Source organism: Xyrauchen texanus, chromosome 2, assembly GCF_025860055.1.
Source record: "Xyrauchen texanus isolate HMW12.3.18 chromosome 2, RBS_HiC_50CHRs, whole genome shotgun sequence".
Classification (NCBI taxonomy): domain Eukaryota; kingdom Metazoa; phylum Chordata; class Actinopteri; order Cypriniformes; family Catostomidae; genus Xyrauchen; species Xyrauchen texanus.
In genome coordinates, this window is record NC_068277.1 from 34,904,963 (window position 1) to 34,928,589 (window position 23,627).

At 37.4% G+C, this 23,627-nt stretch overlaps 1 protein-coding gene across 1 annotated transcript in view; it reads right to left on the reverse strand.

Moving 5' to 3' along the window:
* Positions 1-23,627, reverse strand: part of LOC127618491 (alpha-ketoglutarate-dependent dioxygenase FTO-like) — a 219,122-nt gene that overhangs the window by 112,175 nt on the left and 83,320 nt on the right. Inside the window, exon 8 of the mRNA XM_052090974.1 lies at positions 8,310-8,434. Within this exon, the coding sequence (XP_051946934.1) occupies positions 8,310-8,434 (125 nt within the window). The remainder of the gene's footprint in view (positions 1-8,309; positions 8,435-23,627) is intronic.

Genomic DNA, 23,627 nt, shown 5'->3' on the forward strand with positions numbered 1-23,627 from the left:
AAACCATTTGTAGGTTGATTTCACCTAAAAGTGTAACAATGTGGCACTATTTGAGCAGACATCCAGCCTGGCACAGCAATACTGATTCCTTTTACATGCACTTAAGAAAACAGTTAATTCCACATTTTTTGCAGAAAGCAGCGTTTTGAAACATCACGTAAACGATGAATGCTGTTTTCCTCACGCCATATAAGGGATTAAATGAAAGCGGTTTAACTCACCCAGGTATCTCCTGGAGAACAGATCTTATGTGGCCATGTAAATGTATAGGCAGCATTCTTGCAGGTTTTTGAATAGTGTGCATCTGTGTGAACAGACTGGATAACAAACATCATAGGATGAATCCCAGTAACAAGTCAACACAGCGGAAAGAATACACATTTCTGGGAGTACAGTGGGAAAGGCACATACACTTTAAAATATACCCATTTATACACACAGATTGAGGTCAGGGCTTTGTGATGGCCACTCCAATGCCTTGAATTTGTTGTCCTTAAACCATTTTCCCACAACTTTGGAGGCATGCTTGGGGTCATTGTCCTTTTGGAGCTTCAACTTCCTGGCTGATTTCTTGATGTTGCTTCAAAATATCCACATAATTTTCCTTCCTCATGATGCCATCTATTTTGTAAAGTGCACCAGTCCATCCTGCAGCAAAGCACCCCCAAAACATGATGCTACGACTTCAACCTAAGTGTATGTAAACTTCTGACTTAAACTGTATATACGCTGGTACATTGGGGGAATCCTGGAGTTTGACATAATAGGGAAACCCTACTATTGCAGCGCATTTCCACTTCAGGTTGTGATGGAAAGTTAAGGAATAAAACACAGCAAGAAGCAAAGCAACAAAGAATAAACTAGTGAGTCTTCCTCGTATCCCATGTTTGCTTTTTACACAAACGTCGCAGGGAAATTACTTTGCTGTGGAGAAAACTGCTTAATGAACAAGCCGCATGTAAATGGGAGTAAAGGAAATGCCGATAACACAGTGCATGAAAAAGCATATGCCGATTTAGAGTGTAAAGCAGCTTTCTCACAATAAGCAGCTTTCTCGTGTCCATGTAAACAAGCTCACTGGCTTATGCAAGTTTCTGTTTGTACAACAAATGCTAGATTAGGTGAATTTTCTGTAATCTGTTTGATTTGGTCGATTTGGTGATGCAAAAATAACACTGTTCATCTTTAAAATAAGAGCATTATAGATCAAGTTTTATGCATTTGGCAGAAACTTTTATCAAAAGTGACTTACAGTGCATTCAGGGTATTTTGTTGTATTACTTTTCATGATTACAAAAAAGGATAAAAACTAAAAATACAGAATTAAAGAATAAGAAAAACACAAAGTAAAAAAACTACAGAGATGAAGCGAAAGAGCATGGAAAAAAGAAGAGAGATTGAAAGAGAAAGGCAGTCTTGTCACTTTCAGAGATAATTTTTCAAATTCAAGCCTGTTCCTTCCCCTCCCCTAAACCCCCATGTAATTCAGTAATCATTTTCATTATCATATAATGACCTTACAAATCCTACAGCAGTTAGCACGGTCACTACAAACCACACAGCTGTTACTGGCACTGCCCCCTTCATCACCTCACAAACATGCAATCTGCCCACCACACAAATGGATTGTGACCCCTACAGAGGTCAGTGCAGGGATGTAGACATAACAGGAGTTGTACGATCTACCTGAGCATGGTGGGTACATACGTGTTTGTGTATGTGTGAAAAGAGTAGGTTAATTTGTGTACTTTTACACAAACGTAATTTATTAAATCAAACGATAAACTCTGTGGCTTGCATATGGATGAAACATAACTACAAGAATGACCCCTTTTGTCTGTCTATACAAATTAATCATTTACACATGACTCTAAGGAGCGAAGCGTCAGCTACAGCATTTCCAATGGCACCATGTTGCAGGGCTTCAAGTTAAAATAATTTCCACTTTACAGCACTTAAATGTTTATCTGTTTCTCACCCACATATATTATATCACTTCTGAAGACATATATTTAACAAATGAGTTGTATGGATTACTATTTGCTGCCTTTATGTGATTTTTTTGAGTTTCAAAGTTCTGGCCACCATTCACTTGCATTTTATGGACCAACAGAGTTGAATATTATTCTTTGTTTGTGTTCTGCAGAAGAAAGAAAGTCATACATATCTGGGATACCATGAGGGTGAGTAAATGAGAGAATTTTCATTTTGGGGTGAACTATCCTTTTCTTTTATTTACATGTAGTTAATTGTTTTAATTATTTGTAGTACTTTCCCTTTGTTTGCAGTCTTAAGAATTATGTTTTTTTTATGTATTTCCTAATATAAGTTTTACATATCCTGTAGGTCAAGTCACTTAAAAAACAAACAAAAAAAATCTAACTTTGTCCAGGGGAAGGTCAAACTGGTTGTCGACCAGCATTCAGTTATTGAAATAAATACAATTTACTAAAAGCATCCAGAGACAGTGCAGCTTTGCAAATCCTCTTTAAATAAACACTTTCCTTCTTTCTGCGATGTATCAAAGCCATTTTTCTGTTCAAAGTTAAAATACATGTTTTCACTGTTTACTGAGCACAGTTCATACTGTCGTGCTACCTAGTAACCTTGTTAAAATGTCCATACCCTGATCTGTGATACTTTTAGAGGTCAGAGTACTGCATGTGAAAGGGCCTTCAAAGGTCTTCCTTCCATAGATGTTTGACTTTCACCTATGGAAGATGCACTGTATTTTTAAGAACTAATCATCTAAGCTGTGTGGGTATTCTGTTAGTAAATGGATGGGTCACCAGGAGACAGGAAGTGAAGTCATCATTCAGCCTGAGTACCTCTAAGTCATCAAGAAGACTGTCCGGTCACATTTAGCATCTCTCTTTATCCCTCAGGGTAACTCAGATAGCTGAAGGCAGGTCCAGAGACCTCACAGTCTGCAACACTCAAACTACTGTTTAACAAACCAAATGTCTGTAAGACAATAAAAGCCTTAATCAATCAGCCTGCTGTGCTAATGTTTAAGAGTCTGTAGCGCCAGTCATCCATCACTTGGTTTTTACCACTCAAAACACAGACGCAGAGACAAAGGAAAGGCATAATGTGAGGAGTGGGATAGTTGCATACTAAATTAATATAACAATTGCAGTCTTTCACAGTGAAACAAGCAACATGATTTAGTACACTGCTCTGAGAAGTTTCTTTTCAAGAAGAGTGGTTAGGAATGAATGTCTGTAAATAGCACCGTGAATCATTATAGTTGTTAAAAGAGTCTGTCTTGATAATAGCGTGAATATATCACAACATTAAGGTGAGCAGTGCACTGGTATGACATTTACTTTATCACCTCACATTAGAGGAGATTTTATCAGCAATGAGTTCATTTTTGTCTTAACAGTGTATCTTAACCTTACGCTCGGCTATCTGCCTCCCCTCCCTTAATGCTATTTGTTGACAGCTACTTCACAGACCTGCGCCTGGCGATCAGAGAGTGAAGTTATCTCACTCCTGAGGGGGGGCAGGAAGTGATAGTGGAAAGGGATGAGTTCAAACACATTGCAGTGGGTGCACACATGAATGATTGAAGGTTTCCTTATCTAATCACATTGTTCCATCTGATTAAATAAAATATAGAGTGTGTGACTGAGTGTGCAAATGTATTAGACTATGTATACTGGTGGCCAATAGTTTGGAATAATGTACAGATTTTGCTGTTTCGGAAGGAAATTGGCACTATAATTCACCAAAGTGTCATTCAACTGACCACAAAGTATAGTCAGGACATTACTGATATAAAAAAAAAACAGCATTTACATTTATGCATTTGGCAGACGCTTTTATCCAAAGCGACTTACAGTGCACTTATTACAGGGACAATCTCCCCGGAGTTAAGTGCCTTGCTCAAGGACACAACGGTGGTGGCTGTGGGGATCGAACCAGCGACCTTCTGATTAACAGTTATGCGCTTTAGCCCACTACGCCACCACCACTCTCACACAGCCATCGCTCCAGCACCTTATCCTTGAGTAATCATGCTAAATTGCTAATTTGATACTAGAAAATCACTTGCAATTATATCAAACACAGTTTAAAGCTATTTGGTTTGTTAAATTAAGCTTAACATTGTCTTTGTGTTTGTTTTTGAGTTGCCACAGTATGCAATAGACTGGCATGCCTTAAGGTTAATATTAGGTCAAAAATGGCAAAAAAGAAACAACTTTCTCTAGAAACTTGTCAGTTAATCATTGTTTTAAGTAATGAAGGTTATATAACGCTTGAAATTGCCAAATAACTGAAGATTTCATTTAAAAAGTATACACTAGTCTTCAAAGACTAAGGACAACTGGCTCTAACAAGGACAGAATGAGATGTGAAATTTCAGATATACAACTAAACAAGAGGATAAGTACATCAGAGTCTCTAGTTTGAGAAACAGACACCTCACATTTCCTCAGCTGACAGCTTCATTGAATTCTACCCGCTCAACACCAGTTTCATGTACAACAGTAAAGAGGAGACCCAGGGGTGCTGGCCTTATGGGAAGAATTTAAAAGAAAAAAAGACACTTTTGAAACAGAAAAACAAAAAAAGGTTAGAGTCGGCAAAGAAACATATACATTGGACAACAGATCATTGGAAAAGAGTGTGATGGATCTTAACCACATTGAGCTTTTGTGGGATCAGCTAGACTGTAAGGTGCATGAGAAGTGTCCGACAAGACAAGACTTTTTCTATGGCAAATGCTACAGGAAGTGTGGGGTGAAATGTCACTTGACATGGACAAACTGACAGCAAAAATGTCATGGATCTGCAAAGCTGTCATCGCTGCACGTGGAGGACTGTTTGTTGAGAACTCTGAAGTAGTTTTTTTTTTTAATTGTAATAGTAATTTTTCACGTTATTAATGTCCTCCTGACTATACATTGTGATCAGTTGAGTGCAGGATAGTCCCAACATCCAAATATGATCACTTACTTATTCTACTCTACTACATTATATTATACAGTATGCAAAAAGCAGCACTTCAAATTAGAAGAATATCTGAATTCGTAGTATTCATTAAACCGTAGGCAAACAACTACTATGTGCTTATATTATGAAATTTAGATACTTTACTATCCCATAAGGCCACGTGAGCTGATAAGCAATCAGATTAAAAACATTAAATTAAAAAATAAAAATACGAAAAACTGTAGTAGTTAAAAAGTAAAAAAAAAAAGTAGTTTTTGTGGTTATCCCTTAAATGCATGGAATCTTACATATTCATATACGTATATATATGGGGCAGTCAGTATCTGGTGAATTAAATACTGCAGTGCATCTCCTGCTCATGGACTGCACCAGATTTGCCAGTTCTTGCTGTGAAATATTACCCACACTTCCACCAAGGCACTTGCAGGGGGGAATGGCCCTAGCCCTCACCCTCCGATCCAACAGGTCCCAGACGTGCTCAATGGAGATCCGAACTCTTTGCTGGCTATGGCAGAACACTGACATTCCTGTCTTGCAGGAAATCATGCACAGAACGAGCAGTATGGCTGGTGGAATTGGGACTGGTGCACTTCACAAAATAGATTGCATCATGAGGAATATATTGAAGCAACATCACAAGACATCAGCCAGGATGTTAAAGCTCAGTCTCAAATGGGTCTTCCAAATGGACAATGACCCCAAGCACACCAAATTTGTGGCAAATTTGTGGCAAAATGGCTTAAGGACAACAAAGTCAAGGTATTGGTGTGGCCATCACAATGCCCTGACATTAATGCAATAGAAAATTTGTGGGCAGAACTGAAAAAGCGTGTGCGAGCAAGAAGGCCTACAAACCTGACTCGGTTACACGAGAGTCTGTCTGGTAGAATGGTCCAAAATTCCAGCTTAATGTGAGAAGCTTGTGGAAGGCTATCCAAAACGTTTTACCCAAGTTAAACAAACTAAAGGCAATGCTACCAAATACTAACAAAGTGTATGTAAACATCTGACCAACTGGGAATGCGATGAAAGGAATAAAAGCTGAAATAAATAATTCTTTCTACTATTACTCTGACATTTCACATTCTTAAAATAAAGTAGTGATCCTACCTGACCTAAGACAGGGAATATTTTCTATAATTAAATACAAGTAATTGTAAAAAACTGAGTAAAATGTATTTGGCTAAGTTGTATGTAAACTTCTGATTTCAACGGTTTAAAAATTCAGCAAAAAAATGAATGTCCCTTTTTCAGGACATTGTATTTTAAAGACAATCTTTAAAGAAAAATCCAAATAAATTTACAGATCTTTATTGTAAAGGGTTTAAACAATGTTTTTCATGTCAAAGAACCATAAACTATTAATGAACATGCACATGTGGAACGGTCATTAAGACACTAACAGCTTACAGGAGGTAGGCAATTAAAGTCACAGTTATAAAAACTTAGTGTACTAAAGAGACCTTTCTACTGGCTCCGAAAAACACCAAAAGAAAGATGCCCAGGATACCTGCGCATCTGCGTGAACATGCCTTTAGAGACATTCATGAGAATTGCAGATGTGCCCAGGGCAATAAATTACAATGTCCGTACAGTGAGATGCCTAAGACAGCGCTACAGCGAGACAGGAAGGACATCTGACTGTCCTCATAGTGGCAGACCACGTGAAGCATCACCTGCAAAGGATCGGTATATCCGAATATCACACCTGCGGTACAGGAACAGGATGGCAACAACAGCTGCCCGAGTTACACCAGGAACACACAATCCCTCCATCAGTGCTCAGACTGTCCGCAATAGGCTGAGAGAGGCTGGACTGAGGGCTTGTAGGCCTGTTGTAAGGCAGGTCCTTACCAGACATCACCAGCAACAACATTGCCTATGGGCACAAACCCACCTTCGCTGGACCAGAGAGGACTGGCAAAAAGTGCTCTTCACTGATGAGTTGCAGTTTTGTCTCACCAGGGGTGATGGTCAGACTCGCGCTTATCACCGAAGGAATGAGTGTTAGACCAAGGCTTGTACTCTGGAGATGGATCGATTTGGAGGTGGAGGGTCCATCATGGTCCGTGGCAGTGTCTCACAGCATCATCAGACTGAGCTTGTTGTCATTGCAGACAATCCCAACACTGTGCGTTACAGCGAAGACATCCTCCTCCCTCATGTGGTACCCTTCCTGCAGGCTCATCCTGACATGACCCTCCAGCAAGACAATTCCTCCAGCTGTACTGCTCGTTCTGTGCATGATTTCCTGCAAGACAGGAAAGTCAGTGTTCTGCCATGGCCAGCGAAGAACCCGGATCTCAAATCCCACTGTGCATGTCTGGGACCTGTTGAATCGTAGGGTGAGGGCTAGGGCCAATGAACCGGGAACATCCAAGTGCCTTGGCTGAAGAGTGGGTTAACAACTTGCAGCAAGAACTGGCAAATCTGGTGCAGTCCATGAGGAAGAGATGCACTGCAGTACTTAATGCAGCTTGTGGCCAAACCATAAATTAACTGTTACTTTTGACCCTCCACGCACATCACACACACACACACTTTGTTCAGGGACACACTATTCCATTTCTGTTAGTCACATGTCTCTGAAAAACTTGTTTAGTTTATGTCTTATTTGAATCTTTTTATGTTCATACAAATATTTACACATGTTAAGTTGAAAAAGCAGTTGAAAGTGAGAGGATGTTTCTTTTTTTTTTTTGCCGAGTTATATATATATGGTACTAAGGCTCATTCTCGTTGCTTACCCACTGTAGATCATAGACTAGTCCATATTTTTCATAATCTGATTTAAAAATGCAGTTTCAGCACAAGATCAACACTGTTTACAGGTAGCAGCAGGACTGGGCATCACTCAGAGGTAAAAGCAAGGTGACTACCCCCCTCACTGGGCCACTTTAGAGTAGTAAGAGGGAAGGGAGGAGTCCTTAATGTTGTAAAGATGTAAGAATTTCAGTGGAGTAATTCAACTGTTTTAGGCTCTGCGGACTAATGACTTGGCCTGATCTGAATGAAGACAGATTGTACACATGCACTATACTGATGGGAAATAATGAAGTGAGAGAAAAAGAGTGCGCTAGTGTGTTGGTATGCATATCTGTGTGTGTAAGGTTGGTTCTCTCTGTTATCAGAACAAATGGGCAATGTCTCTCAGCTGGTCTTATCTCATAGGAAGGAAGTCAATGGGCTATCAGCACATTTGTATACATGTGTTTGTGTGAAATCTCTCGGCCTGAAAGATTGCCCTCCTATTGAAATACTTTCTTCAATGCAATTCACTGAATATGTGACATTAAACAAATGTTTGTCAGAGCTCAGGGTTCTCTTCATACATGAGAGTTTCTTACCTGTCTCTCCATGTCTGTCTGTGTTGCTGTCTGTCTGTCAGGGTATTCAGTAAGATGTCTGCCATCTCTCTTCTGTTATCCTGTGCTGTGTTCTCATCCTCCACTATAGCCAGCAGCAGCTGAGTCTAGTTACAAATAACACAGAGTTACCATCACTACAATATACACTTAAATGATTAATGTAAAACTAGTTTTGGTCAGTCAATTATGACTTAAGAAAAACAATTCATCATCATATACACAGCACAACACAAATAATGTTAGGTGATTTCCAATTACAAAGTAATTAGTTACTGTAATACAATTACTTTTTAGTCCAAAAAGTAGGGCAATTCATTACAGAAGAATTGGAATGTAGTGCACGAGTCATATGAACTAATTTTATGGTCCTTTTTTATCATATGTGGAGCTATCCTTTTGTGATTCATGGAAGAAAGAAATTCAAATGATTAGGAACATGAGTGAGTAAATGATGACAGAATGTTCATTCTTGGGTAAACTACTTTTATGGCTGGCACAACATATAGCAGCATAAAATCACACTAGGGTTACAAAGCAATTCCAGTTCTTTAAAAGATCCCAGAGCATCCTCAATAGATAAATAAGCACTCTTATCCTGAAATGAGGGAATCAAGCTTTACTACCAATCCCATTGACAAGCTGTTAGCAGTGCGTAGCCAGATTTCAAATCTATTCGGCACTTATGCAGAAGGGCTCAGAAGAACATCGCACCAAACATCAGTGATTAACCCGGAATCAGAGACAGCAGGACAAAATATTCATTATATTTGATTGAGCAATGAAGTTTGTGTGTGCGTGAAGTAATGATATACACCCTTTCAGGTCATGTGTTTGGATACTGGAAGGGAGTAGACATCAGTTCATGTAGTTCTCAAATAATGTATGAAATCACCAGGGATATTGTACGGAATAGCATCACTGGTGTGATTCGGCGATGTGATATTGATTTTATAAATGTTATAAATTTTATATAGACGTGAAGTTACCATTGAGTAACTTAAATTTCAAACACAAAAGGTCAGTTATTTAGTCTAGTTTTCCTCTGCTAATGAAAATAGTTCCAAATGCAACCAAAGCAGGATCAACTGTTGTGTGTCACCCAGCAATGCAGACTGACAGCTAGTCTGGAACACTGTGAACACAGATAAGTGGAGAGTGCCAACTGTCATGATTCTTTAAGCACATATACATATTCAGGATATATATATATATATTATTTTATTTTTCAAAGATGCAAGATTCCAAACTCTCCCTCCATCTGTCTTCATCTACAGTAGCTGGACTCTGAGCTCAGATGATTGATAGGGGAGAAAGCTTCACAAAAAGTGCTCTCAGCATTGGTTCACCTCACCTGTTTCACAGCGATCTTTTTTTCGTTATTGTTTTTCTTCCCTCATTCATCCGTGAGACAGCACTTCTGTGTTTCAATGAAGCATTACCTGTCAGTGGTCTTTACCTGTTAGAGTCATCCTGTCTAAGAGAGCTGTGTGAATGAGTCTGCCAAGACTAATTCTGACTGTGAGGTTAGGAGGTCAGTTCAACCACACAATAATCACATCAAACTAAACATAGATGACACAAAAAGGATGACTCACACAACTGTGTGTGTGAGAGAGAGAGAGACTATATGTGGTGTTTACAAGGCGGGTTGATGATAGAAATGTTCCCATCTAACTAACATTTACCACACTAAATATGCCCACCTTATCTGTGTGTGGTGTGTTTATGTGTGTATCCTTGTTTATCTCTGAATGACGGTAGCTGTCGTCAGCTGGGTGATGTTGTGCAGTGCACTCGGGTTCAGGACCACAGTGAAGAGGGTGACACAGAGGGCAAATGACTAACAGAGGCGATTGTGTGTATTTGTACAAGAAACACTTTGGTTTACCCCATGCTAACGCAAAGGAATAATAAGCACACAAATATACACACACAAACATGCACCAGGACTATGTGACGGGTACATCAGCCAACCAACAGCAGAAGGGCCATCCAAAATTACCTACAGTATCCTGAACAGCCAGTGTCAGACAGGAAATGCATTGATAATTGCATGATATGAGCGCACTAAGACATCCCAACCAGTGGGCATTCTCTAGAAAACACACATTGACAAGACAAACACACACATACAAGTTATTGTTTTAACCATTTGCAATTGATCAATTTGTAAAATATACAAAACACAAAGTCAATGTGACCGACAAACAAGAGATACAAAGAATGTCATTGTTTGCATTTACATCACAGTATGTTTTTTGGTTTAGTAGATGAGATCAACTGTTACGTTGAAGACGGGATAGTTTTATGGGATGAGCATTTCAGCATTAACATATCAATCATTCAAAGGATTATGTTTTTAAATCATCAAAGATATGTATAAATTACAAGTGAATTAAATTCCTCAATAGGAATTTACAGAGGCCTAGAACTAGAACACTTAAGCAACACATACAAATACATGAATTGCATTGCATTAGATAAAAAAATTGTAATCTGCAAACACCTGATGCTAAACTCATACTCAGAACTAATTCAATGTTTTGAAATTACTTTAAACCAACAGGTCTCAAGGTAATTTTGGTGGAAATACAAAGTCATTTTCAGAAGTCTGTCAAAAAGAAAAACTGTTAATTTTTAAGTTTCGCTTGGCTTGAAAAGTGTGCTTGTGCTATCTTTAAAAGGAATGCCTCTTGATTTTATATTTTTTTATTTAATGCAATGACATTTATACATTTTAAAGTGTGAATTAAGTGTCCAAATACATTTTGAAGCAGAGTATATAACGACTTTCATCAATAAGAACTTGCCAAGTCTGGCACAAACACACATCTCATTGTTTTGATCTGTATCTGAGTGTCAGCTGTCTGTAGTCGTCCTCTTGTTTGTAAATGGAAACTGTTTCAGACTGCTTTTCACAGTACTATAACATTATGTCTAATGATCTAAAACGTATTCAAATGAGCTTTAGCGATAAACTTGCAAATATTTTGTGACAATAATTCTTATTTCAAGGTAGAAATGGAGTTTACATTTCTAAATGAATTTAGTCATTTTTGTATTTTTTTTTTTGTATTGTAAGAAGTAAAGGATACATATTTGCTCGGTTTAAATATCGACCAGATGAAGGCTTCTCAGTAGATCGCCTGTGATGCCTAATTGAATTTGGATGTGCCTTGATGCCTTCCTACAGTACCTCCATTTTCTGCCTCCCAAGGCAGCAATTGTCAGCTTTTGGACACACACGCACACACACACACACACGCACGCACGCACATATGTGTGTGTGTGTGTGTGTGTGTGTGTGTGTGTGTGTGTGTGTGTGTGTGTGTATGTGTGTGTGTGTGTGTGATTGAGAGCTTGGCCTTTCAGCCACATTGACCCTATGAGCTCTGAGAGGCTCATCAATTACTACTCCCATCAGAGCCAGCACGCTGAGAGAATGGATTACATGAAGTGTTAAACATTAGAAAAAATGTGTTCGCAACATCACAGCAATGCATCCGAGGACAGAGGAGGGGACGGATAATAGAAACCCAGCTGCTGAAGAGCCTAGCGCAACAAGTGAGAGTGTTTGAAGGCATTGTGGGGCAGCGCTGTGGGCTGCATGCTTTAGTGCTGTGAATTCTGAATCCTTTAGCCAGAGGCAACTGGACATATGCTTTTTGCTTCAGCTAATGAGACAAAAGCTAAAAGCTTTGCGATTTTCTTTCTCCGACTCTATTGGTTTCTTGCTCTTTCTTTTAGATGAGAAAGGAAAAACTGTGTTTTAAAAAATGGCAGTTGCAAACCAAAAGCCCTCAAAAGCTTTTCACAGTAGCTAAATTTGGACAGAAGTGTTGGGGTGGAGGATAGGAAAGGAGGGAAGAGGAGATACCATTGTATATCCCATACAATTGTAAAATGACTTAGTTTAGTTTTTTCTCAACAAAACCTATTGTATGTCTAAGAAAACTTGAAGTATTATGCATGGACTTTTATGACTAATGATACGTTTGTGTCCTATTTAAGCTTGTGAGTCACTACTGAACTTTCATTGCATGAGTATCAGGGATTGCAACACTCTTTAAAATAACTCTTATTGTGTTCCACAGAAGAACAAATTCACATGGGATTTGAATGACATGAGGGTGAGTAAATAATGACAATATTTTCATTTTTGGGTGAACTATTCCTTTAAAACAATCTTTTTACAGATCTTAAAACGCTCCTCCTCTTTAATCCATCACTTTCTTTCTGACTTAATACCCAAATCCAGTCTCTCTCATACACATGTGTACATATGTATACCCATCTGCCCCATCTCTCTCCACCTCCATCTCCTTCTGGATCTGCCTGCTGATTGTAGATTAAAGATTATGATCTTGTACCCACTTTTCTCCTGCCAGTGAAAGCTTTTGGCAGTGGGAGGGAGGCCAAAACCTCACTCTCTCCTCATTCTGCACATATTCATTTTCAGCACTTAAAGAATGTGAACTCCACGCACAGATTACCATCACATAGACTTGAAGCTATTTTCATTACATGTCTTTTTTTCTACAGTGGCTGAAATGTGACATTTGGGAAACAGTTTGGATAGGGTACAGTTAACGTTGGCTTGCTGCGAAATGAACGAAACCCAAGACGAGCTGTACAGATTACAACTTGATGTTACGGGAGACACTGTTGTGTAATTCATGTCATCTGAAAGCTAAAAATATCAGTAGTGAAGTGAATGAAGTAATATACATCAGCGATTTGGGGAAGCCTGAGGGCTCTTGTATAGCAGGACACATTTTTCCAGTGTATTAGTTATATATAAATAGGTCTAAGACATAAAAATATGATAGCTTAAAAAACCAAATGCTTTAAGAAATATGTGCATGAATCATTGGGTGTGACATATAAGAAAAATATTAGTGGGTAGACAAATACAAACAGACACTCACAGTGAGTACACCATTTGAAGGAGCAGAAAAGACTGTTTAAAGATTCCATCCATCCATCCATCTTCTATAGCCGCTTGTCATATGTAGGGTCGTGGTTGTTTAAAGATTGTACAGGCAAAACATGCTTATAAGGAAAACCCTAAATAAACCTGCTCATAACACAGAACGAATTATACATATATTAGTAAAACTTTCTATGAAGCCTAAAGGTATTTTTAACCTATTATGAAGCATTCATAATGCCTGATAAAACAACACATAATATAGTTAAAGTTTGTTTTTTATAAATAATTATAACACATAACTATAATGCTTTCATTTGCCATTGTCGTACTCAAGTGTTGGGTTTTCCTACTGAAATGTAATCTAGTAATTGCTAATGTAATTACTTTTAGATTACTTTGTATTAAATTGATTATTATTATAATGAAAATTGTATTTTAAGATGAACTGCATAACTTTACACTTAAGTATCAATTTTCACTCATTTCATTAATCCTTTCGCATGTTTTCTGATGTTAAACAAAATACAAACTAGTCAGTTCACTCGAGAACCTTCTATGCTCTTCCTTTTGTATGCTTCTATGATGATACAAACTCAGAATCCCATCTTGCATTGCAACGAAAATATGGTGGCACGCATAGCCAGCGAGAGCATTCGTGATCGCATCTTATCTATCATAATCATTCATTATAAACATCTAAAAACCACGATATAAGTGTGATAATATATAATCTGACCTTCAGTGCACCCGCTGTGATATAATCTGTCCTTCAGTGCATCTGTTGTGAAGTGTAAAGATGTCAAATGTATTTTAATTACAGTGCGCATTAAAGAACTCAAGCTGGGAGATCTGTCAGTACAGGAGAAACTCACGTACGAAAAGGTTAAACATTAGTAAACATTAAATAAAACAATGATTCTCTGAAAGTGGAGACTTATAGGTAATGTAATTAATATGTAATAATGTAATCAATAAAAAGTAACTGTAATCAGATTACACCTTAAAAATGTGATCTTATTGCTTTTACTTGATCTTTGTAATCTGACGTCTTTTTCAATTAATTTGACATTTAGTTTAATAAACTTCACCTGTATTATAATTTAATATTATTGATAACCACAGTAGTAGTTATGGCCATTCCACTGTCAGAGGTCAAATAAACTATACTATTGATGGTAAATGGCCAGCTGATGATCAAAGATGAATGTCTGATCACTCGATCACTCTATATTCTGACTTAAACTTGTCAAGGGGACACACATGGAACTCAACACATTACACGCAAATCGCAATGATGGGCACAATAAACACACACATCAAGTAAAAGGATGAACTTTGAACTGAAGTGACAACAAACACAACAACCAACAGCATATAAAAGCAGCAAACAATAATTAATAAAAAAAGCAAGAAAAGTGAGGCAGTAACAGTGCAATTAGCTAAATGTACAGTATTCATGCAGCATTGCATGCTGGAAATCCAAATGCTTGAGCATGATGTGCATGGTTCTCTTTACTCATCACAAGTTCAACAAACTCCAACAAAAACTTGGATAATCAACTTATTTCAACAAGATCAGTACTGGGCTGTAATTCTACCTCTACATTTTAAGTTATGATAACTAAAAGACAAAATAATAGTTACAGTGTACACAACAAACGGCCATATCAATAAGATCTAAGATCAAGCCGTTGAGATTTTGTATTTTATTAATTTTTTTATTTGAGAAGGTCTTGATGAGTTGATTTGAAATTCCTCAATGCGCCAAAAAAAAAAAAGAAATTGCCATTAAGGATTAAAAAGAGAATGTTATCTTTCTGGACCAATCCTCTACCATTTCAACTGTCCGTGCCAATAAGGTGTGATTTTACTTTCTAGTGGTCAAGCCTGATCTATTGAGTGTAAAATGCTGAATGTGCTTTATAATCCCCAAATCATCTGTCACTCTCCACTGAACTGTACGAAACATTGAGACAGAGAGAGGAACAGAGTTGAAAGGGAAGGGATTGTAAGAGATTCCAACAGGAACATTTCCCATTGGAGAGAGAGTGTGTGTTTACTCTCAAACACATGTGTCTATTCATCTCAGCACTCGCTCTCAACTTCTGTCCAAACACAAACAAACAAACACAAGATTGCAACTTCTGAGTATGCATCAGCCACCAGACTGTACTCCAGCATACTCTGCTCTGTGCTCATGTCTCTCTCTCCTTTTATATCATCTTCTTTTCTCTCTTCTCTCCTGTCTCTCCCTAATACCTCTCAAATTATCTGCAATTAATTTTTTTATAATTCCTATCTTTCTTAGCTATTTTGCAAGTGACTCCATACAGTGACTCCTTACAGTGGCTTGCCTTCCTCTTATTGTTCTGAACCGTGGCTTAACTCAGTTTAGAGCCCCAACATGATAGCCAACCTAGTGACTTTGAGAAAATAAGAGCAAGGATAGAGGAGACAGAAAGACACATTAGAGGGAAAGAGAGCAAGAGAGAGAGAGAGAGAGAGAGAGAGAGGCATATATCTACCAAATGAGGTCTGATTCCACCTGACTGTCAGCTAACATTTTAATCCCTCTGTAATGTGTGTTTTTGTGGAATGTTATAAAGCATATATGTGTGATGAATTTGGGTTGGTGTTTGTGTGTTTCAACAGTAGTGATTAATCAGTCATGGTCTGTAACTCCAGATTTAATTCATTTTTCTTCAGCCGCTTATATCACTGATCAAGAAAGGAGCTAGAAAAAAAATACAAATAATAAAACCTGCAGAGTAAATAAATAAGCAAAGCCCTAAATAAATGGAGTATATGGGGAGAGTTTATAGATAGATCAGGTATTGTAAAGCACTTATTGGTTTTCTAAGAAAATAAAAAATATGACTTCAAAGAGTTCAGCGGCTGTCAGGGACTGTTTGCTCCAGCACACAGCGAGTGCTGCTCAAAAACACCATCGGAACATGACTGCACCATCTGCACCTAATTACACATGTGCATATGACAATACAAATAATACACAATTATTTGAAAGCAAGCAACATCCATTAATTTATCCACATGAAAACAGACTTTAAGGATTTAGGATGCGTATTTATCTGTTTAAACTGACTGTTACAGATCTAAACGAAAGTGATTTCACTCTTGTCTTGATATTAGAATGCATGTCCTGCTCCAAATTGAATAATATGTGTGTAATTAACAAATGGAATAATCAACTATGAGTATGGGTTTCATATAAACGGGATACTAGACATTTTTCATCATTGTCAGTTTGTGAGATATAATGCTCAAGTGGCTGTGGAGATGGGTGTGTCTGTTAGCTGACTAGAAAGCCTTGAGGTAACCCTTTGAGCTGCAAGCGAGTGTACTTTAAAGGATATCCAATAATATTCCCTCCCAGAGATTCCATTGCTACACACACAGATCCCCTTAAATAAAAAAAAAAGAAAAGAAAGAAAGAAAAAAACTCAAACACACTGGTCTCCTTGCCTGGTTGCCCAAACAATCTCTAAAACCCTTCTGTATGCAGTTACAAAGCAAGTGGCCTGTCTCTCTCCCTGTAGGTAAAAAACACTAACACACACTCGCAAAACACAAACACACAGCGTGCAAGTGGCATATCATTGCATGAAATTCTCTAAAGGGGTTTAACTATTTACCCTCACTATTGTCACGGCCTGCTAAAATTCAGCCTACCCTGTTCAATAAGGACTTCAAAGGGAATCATAAATACCTTTTGCCCACAAATTCTACTGTACACCCCGCCCCCACACACACACACACACACCTTTTCCTGCTTCTTCTCATTCTCTAACCCATCCTCCAGTAAAAACTGTCCCTTACTGTGAAATTTATTAGCAGCCTTAGTATTTACTGTTTATAAGTTTAATAAAAGAAATTGTGAAGTACTTTCTACTCTGCTGTTTTAGCAGGTGAACCGAAGGTACGCAGGATTTTGATTCTCACGAAACCCTTTCAGAAAATGTCCTGGTCATATTTAACCACGAATCAAAACAAAAAATATATGAAATGTACCTTCAAGGGTCCACAATATGTCCTTAGGGGTACAATTATCTACACAAAAAAGTTACACATTTTAACTAGAGGTACAAAAAAAACACACCAAAAATCCCCTTGAGGGTACCATTCCAGAGATGGCACTATTTTTTTTAGAATGTAAACTTTGGACCATTTAAGTTTATTTTATTATTATAATTTTTTTTTTTTTTTTTGCCTTGTGAATTCTTATTTCCAAAATTCAATGTCTTACTTTTACTATTCCCATTGATTTCAATGATGACTCTCATTACCGCAACATAGTAAAAATAGATACTGTTGTACAATGATCTCTTTCATTAAATTCAGCAAAATTGTAAAGCAGTACCAAAATAATAATACTTTACAACGTAAATCATTTATCATTTTGTTCACATTGTGGTAATGTGAATTGTGAGTTAAACTGTAATTTTCTACAATATGCGCAAAATATCATGTATTTTTTTTATTTCTTTTGATTAAGGAGTAAAAATTACCAGGACGTGTTTCATGACAATGACCTAAACAATGACTAAAGTGTGATTTATTGACAGGGGACAACTGGTGCTTTTATTTTTGAAGACTTGGGTTTCAGAAACTACACACAGAAACATGAATCTATATTAACTATTTTTTATATATTTTCCTTCAATATTATCCCACTAAGAAGAAAATGAAAAAAAGAGTAAATTGCCCCGTGTGGAATTCAGGGTGTAACTGACACAAGCCACATTTGCTCTGGTATCCATTTGATCGTAGAGAATGGCAGTAAAACACTGCCCTGGCATGCACAGATAAAAAAAAATACACAAGAAAAAAAACTGTAAAGAGTTTCGCAGGAAAATAACAGCAGCCAGCAAACGACGGCAGCCCACACCATGAAAAGCATTCTGAAATATGAAAATGCACAGAAAAGCCATTATGCTTATAATGTTTTACAAACTCATCAAATAAGTGAATAGAGATTAATTGCCCCAGTCGACCTTAAAATAATTATCAGAACGAGGCAGCTCTAAACTAGATGAAATTGATACACTTGAATAATTAGATCCTTGGCACTGACCTACTGAAGTCAATAAAGGTTATTAAGGCCAATTGCTGTCTAAATGCATTAGAGACAGAGAGAAGCTCTCCACACCAGATCCAGCATTTCACCAGCTATACGATAATCCTCTCTCTGTGTTCGCCTCTCTCCACTGCCCTCAAATGTCTACACACACACACAAACACACACACAAACACACATACCCTACCCTCAGACACACTAAACTAGATTGGATTCGCTTAACCTTTCAGTGGCTTTGATCAAATGAGCTCACACTGCAATAACATTTACATTGACCCTCACTCTCTCTCTCTGTGTCTCTCGCTGGGGAGAAGGGTCTTTACCTTCCTGTCTGCCACACACACACACACACACACACACACACACACACACACACACACACACACACACACACACACACACACACACACACACACACTAGGTCAATAACGTAATCAGATATCAATGGTGACCCCTGCAGTCATGATTGCTCACCTTCTCTGGCTTGCCTTCTTTCTTTGGACAGAGAGGATGAAATTATGAAATGGTCATTGTGCACAAACCTACACACGCTCACACACAAATAAACACCACCACCAAAAAGTATTTTATAAACGCATAATAATTTTATATTCAGCTTCAAAAAAAGTAGATAGAAAAGACAGAGCGAGAGAGAGAAAAGCTTTTTGATGTGATGCTCCAAGCGACAGAAGCGGAGAAAGTGACAAATTAGAGCTAACACACCAGCAAATACCCACAAAACACACACACACATATAGCTAACAGACCTGTATCCATATCATCATTGCACCCTATATAAACCAAAGAATAAAAATAAAATAAAAAAATGCCAGGATGTTTTTTTTATTTATATTTTGCATATAGAAGTCTATCTCTAGTATGCCAGGATGGGGGAGAGAGAGAGAGAGAGAGAGAGTGTGTCATTGTTAAGTCTAAATAAATGTCAGTGGTGTATGAGGAGTCCAATAGCTTCTCTTTAGGGACCATACGCTCACCTAGTGTGTGTGGGTGGGAGGGTGTCAGGAGAAATTGAGGAAAGGGACCCGAGACCTGATGTTTGATAACATTTACCTCAACTTATCAGAGCAAGAACTAGGCACATTTAAATAGTTATCTTTCACACATCTCTTCTTTCTGTTCTTTCTTCTATTCTATTTTCCGCCATATTCTCTATGTTGTTTCCATTAAGCAGTTCACATTAATTCATGAGGTACAGGTTGGAGAGAGAGAGAGTGAGGGAGAGACGGAGTTGTTTTATCAGGATGTCATTCAAATGGAGGGGTGAAAATTTGCATCACAACAGCCTGAAGAGCAAGAGAGGGAGAGACAAGAAAAGAGAAAGAAGGAAAACGAAAGAGAGAAACCCCCACGGGAGAGAAGCGGTTTTAATAAACAGCAGGAAGAGGGTGAACACACAGAGAAATACGTGGAGCAGCCAACCCCGGACCTGCTCAGACTGCAGAAATCAAGAAAAGTGCACGAAGGCGAAGGAGACAATTCCCAAGAATCTAGATAAACACATGTCTCTGTTAAATGCCATGACTGTCTGTTAAAATCATACAAACACTCTGCCATACTTAAATGAATTTAAATCAGCCGTGAAAATATCAGATATTAGGAATTCAAATGAATATTTATTTTCTAAATGCTTCTGCATTCATGAGCTATTTATTCAAGCTCTAACAATTCTATGAATTCTCTGTTTGAACAGATAATAAAATGTAGAAAATGCATTGGTCATAGGGTTAAACTTAATGCATGCATCCACAAAATCAAAATCATAAAATAAATAAATAATAATAAAAAAAAAAGAATTAAAACAATGAATTTTAAATTGTACACAAAAAAAAGAGATTAATAAAGACAAATTGTCCTTGGATTCTTAGATGAATAAATATAGAAAAAGTAAAGATATTTACATTTTAATCATTTTTCTCATAATGTGATAATTGTTCTTAAGTAAGGCAAATGATATCTGTTTTTTTCAAAACATAACTTATAATTGACAAAAATGTATTATATAAATATTAATAAAATATATAAATACAAATATATACACTACTGTTCAAAAGTTTAGGGTCATTTATTCATTCTTTATTTTTTATTTTTTTCTTCACATTTTAGAATAATAGTAAAGTCATCAAAGCTATGGAATAATAGATTTTGGGAATTATGTTGTGAATAAACAAAATCCAAAACGGTGTTATATTTTAGCATCTAAGTAGTCTCTTTTTTTGCCTAGAATTTGCAGACATGAACTCTTGACATTTTCTCAACCAACTTCTTGAGTTATCACCCTGGGATGCTTTTTAACAGTACTGAAGGAGTTCCCATCTACGTTGAACACTTATTTGCTGCTTTTCTTAATTATTTAGTCAACCATTTCAAAATGTATTTTTTCTTTTAAATAAAATTTTTGTTTTGTAATTAAATAAATTAATATGTTAGCATAATTATGCTAACATATTAATTTACATCTATAAAACAAATTTCAAACATATAAGCATACGCCTTCAGATCAAAATATTTTTAAGATCATGAGAAACATTTCAGTCAAGTGACCCCAAACTTTTGAATGGTAGTGTGTATGTGTGTGTGTATATATATATATATATATATATATATATATATATATATATATATATATATATATATATACACACACACATTTTACATTTATTACTACATGAAGAAAAAATGTATGATGATATTCACATACACAGAAACATACAAACAAATACACAAGTATACATCTGTTACCATTGGATATTAGCACTCTTAAATTGTGTCTCTGGTCAGAGGGATGACGAGTATCTCACAGTGCATGCACGCACGCACACACACGCGCACGCAAACACACACACACTTACACACACACACACACTGCGGCTAGCTTAATACTCGGTCCTTAGCCCCAGCAGCACATTAGATGTGATTACTGCTCAAAGACCGAACGAGGCAGAGCGCGTGTAAGAGAGACAGACTATGGTGATACAACAGTGCCCCCTACTGAAACTAACTACTGCACTCTGAGGAGAGCTGTGTTCTCCACACATTCACACATATGGATCAAACATGTCTCAAAAACACAGTACTGATCAGTTGTGATCTTCTAGACTTAAATGACCCCTGTGTGTTTTGCATTATGTACAACACTGACAGTACTGATGCAGCCCTGCATGCAGAGGTCATTGTTGGCAACAGGGTTATTTCAGGGACAGGAGAACAGCTCAAGGCATGTAAGCAAGGAGAGATTAAGAACTGAGAGGCCCATGGGCCAGTACACCCTGGAGGGCCCCCATGACGTGACTTCGCTCACCTTTATGCGCTACGTGGGCGCTTGGCAGATTTGGTTGGATTAATCAAATTGAAGTAAGAAAAGTTGGGAGCAATGTCTTACATGGACATTTATATGTACTTTTTAACTATGAACTGACCAAAATCATGCCTTATTAACAGGGGTGTGCACGGCGCCTGCATGTAGACACTGTTATGTTTAAAAGAACTTTAATAGTTCTAAACGTATCTCAAGACACCTGCATTCTGTTTTACAATTCGTTGTGCATGACCGTCACATTTTTTTTTAGACACTGTGTTAAGTTAAACATAACTTTAATATTTATAAACGCATCTCAAGACACATGTGTTCTGTTTCACCATTTGATATGCAGCATTAAGCTTTTTCAGCTCTGTTGTCACAAATCGACATTCTGATGAAGTTCAGGTTGCAAAGGGTACTTAATGTGACTGTTACACATGATTCCAGATTGTTTTTCACCTGGCAAAGTTTCAGCGCTCGATAAACGGTGAGACAATGTTTTTCCCCCTTTTGCTCTGGTGTGCAGACAATAATTACATTAAGTTAAATGCTGAATCGTTTAAAAATCAAAGCATCCCGAAGAGGTTTATAAACCGTAGCGTTCGCTGCCTCATGGAAAGTGAACCTGCCTGGGCAGAACTGTTGAAGGCTGTGGAAGAGATTATTTTTGTTCGACTTTAATGTGATTTATAATTTTTATTTATTGTGCTATTTAGGCTCATAGCTCACTGCGCACTTTATTCCGTGCTAATCTTAGATAGTGCTTGACACAACTAAATAAATAATCTTTATTCCCGAGTCCCGAAACATTCTTTATTCCCGAGTAGCCTACCGACTCCCGACAAATAACAGAATAACAGTTCGTGAACTTTGCAGTTAACCAAATAGCCTATTACAAAAGTTTACTATTCAAATATTTAGGGTATTTAGGCATCTTTCGCATTATCATTTATCTGTAGACCTTCAAATAAATGCGATGCAACAGTGGGATGCAGATTCCTTGAGTGCGCACTCGAGTGTCTGTGCTCGCACTGCTGTTGTCCAGCACGCATTCAGCCGAACAAATGGTATCTCACATAAGGCTGACATTTATGTGGATTTATACTAGATATCTCAAAATAAATAAATAATTTTGAGCCCTTTTGGTTTAGAGGCCCCTGGGCATTTGCCAAATCGGCCCGGTGGTTAATCCGTCACTGCATGTAAGAAATATTAAGTGTCATTAAAGAGGTCATTACAGTAAATAAGATGGCATCCAAAAGACAAAAAAAATAAATAGCTTACAATGTTTTCTCTGAGTCTCTCCATCTTGTCTTATGGGTAGGTGCACACAGAATCAGCACACTTTTACATGTTTTCTAAATGGAATGGATTTAAATGTGTAGTAAATGTGAGTGCAGAGGGTACTACACCATATTGCTAGCTAAAAACAATCAAATTATAAAATGAAATGTTTAATAAACATACAGGAGATGTGTAAAACTTTGTTATTGGCCCTTTTCACAATATTTTCTTTTTATTATTATTATTATTATTATTTAATGTATATTTAAACATTATTCTTTGTGTTATATTACCGTGACATAAAAAATTTAAATAAATGAAAAATAGTTATGACTACTGTGATGGGGATTAAAATACAGCTGCTGAGGCAGAGACAGTAAATTAGGAACTTATCTACTATCTGCCTGCCGTCATCAATCTCTCTCAGTTTTTGTCCTCTTTGGAAAGTCTTGGAAAAGTAACAGATTCTTTTTTTCTTTTGCACTTGGAGCAACTTGGAATGCCAAAAATGTTTGCTCTGGTCTCCCATTCACCGCAATATAAGATTACCACGCTATTGTTAACTTCTGGGTTTGGAACAGGAGTCCATGAGAACAGGGTCCATTCTGTGGAATGGATTTAAATATGATAAAATGTGTTGAGGGCACTACTCTGTATTGGTAACTG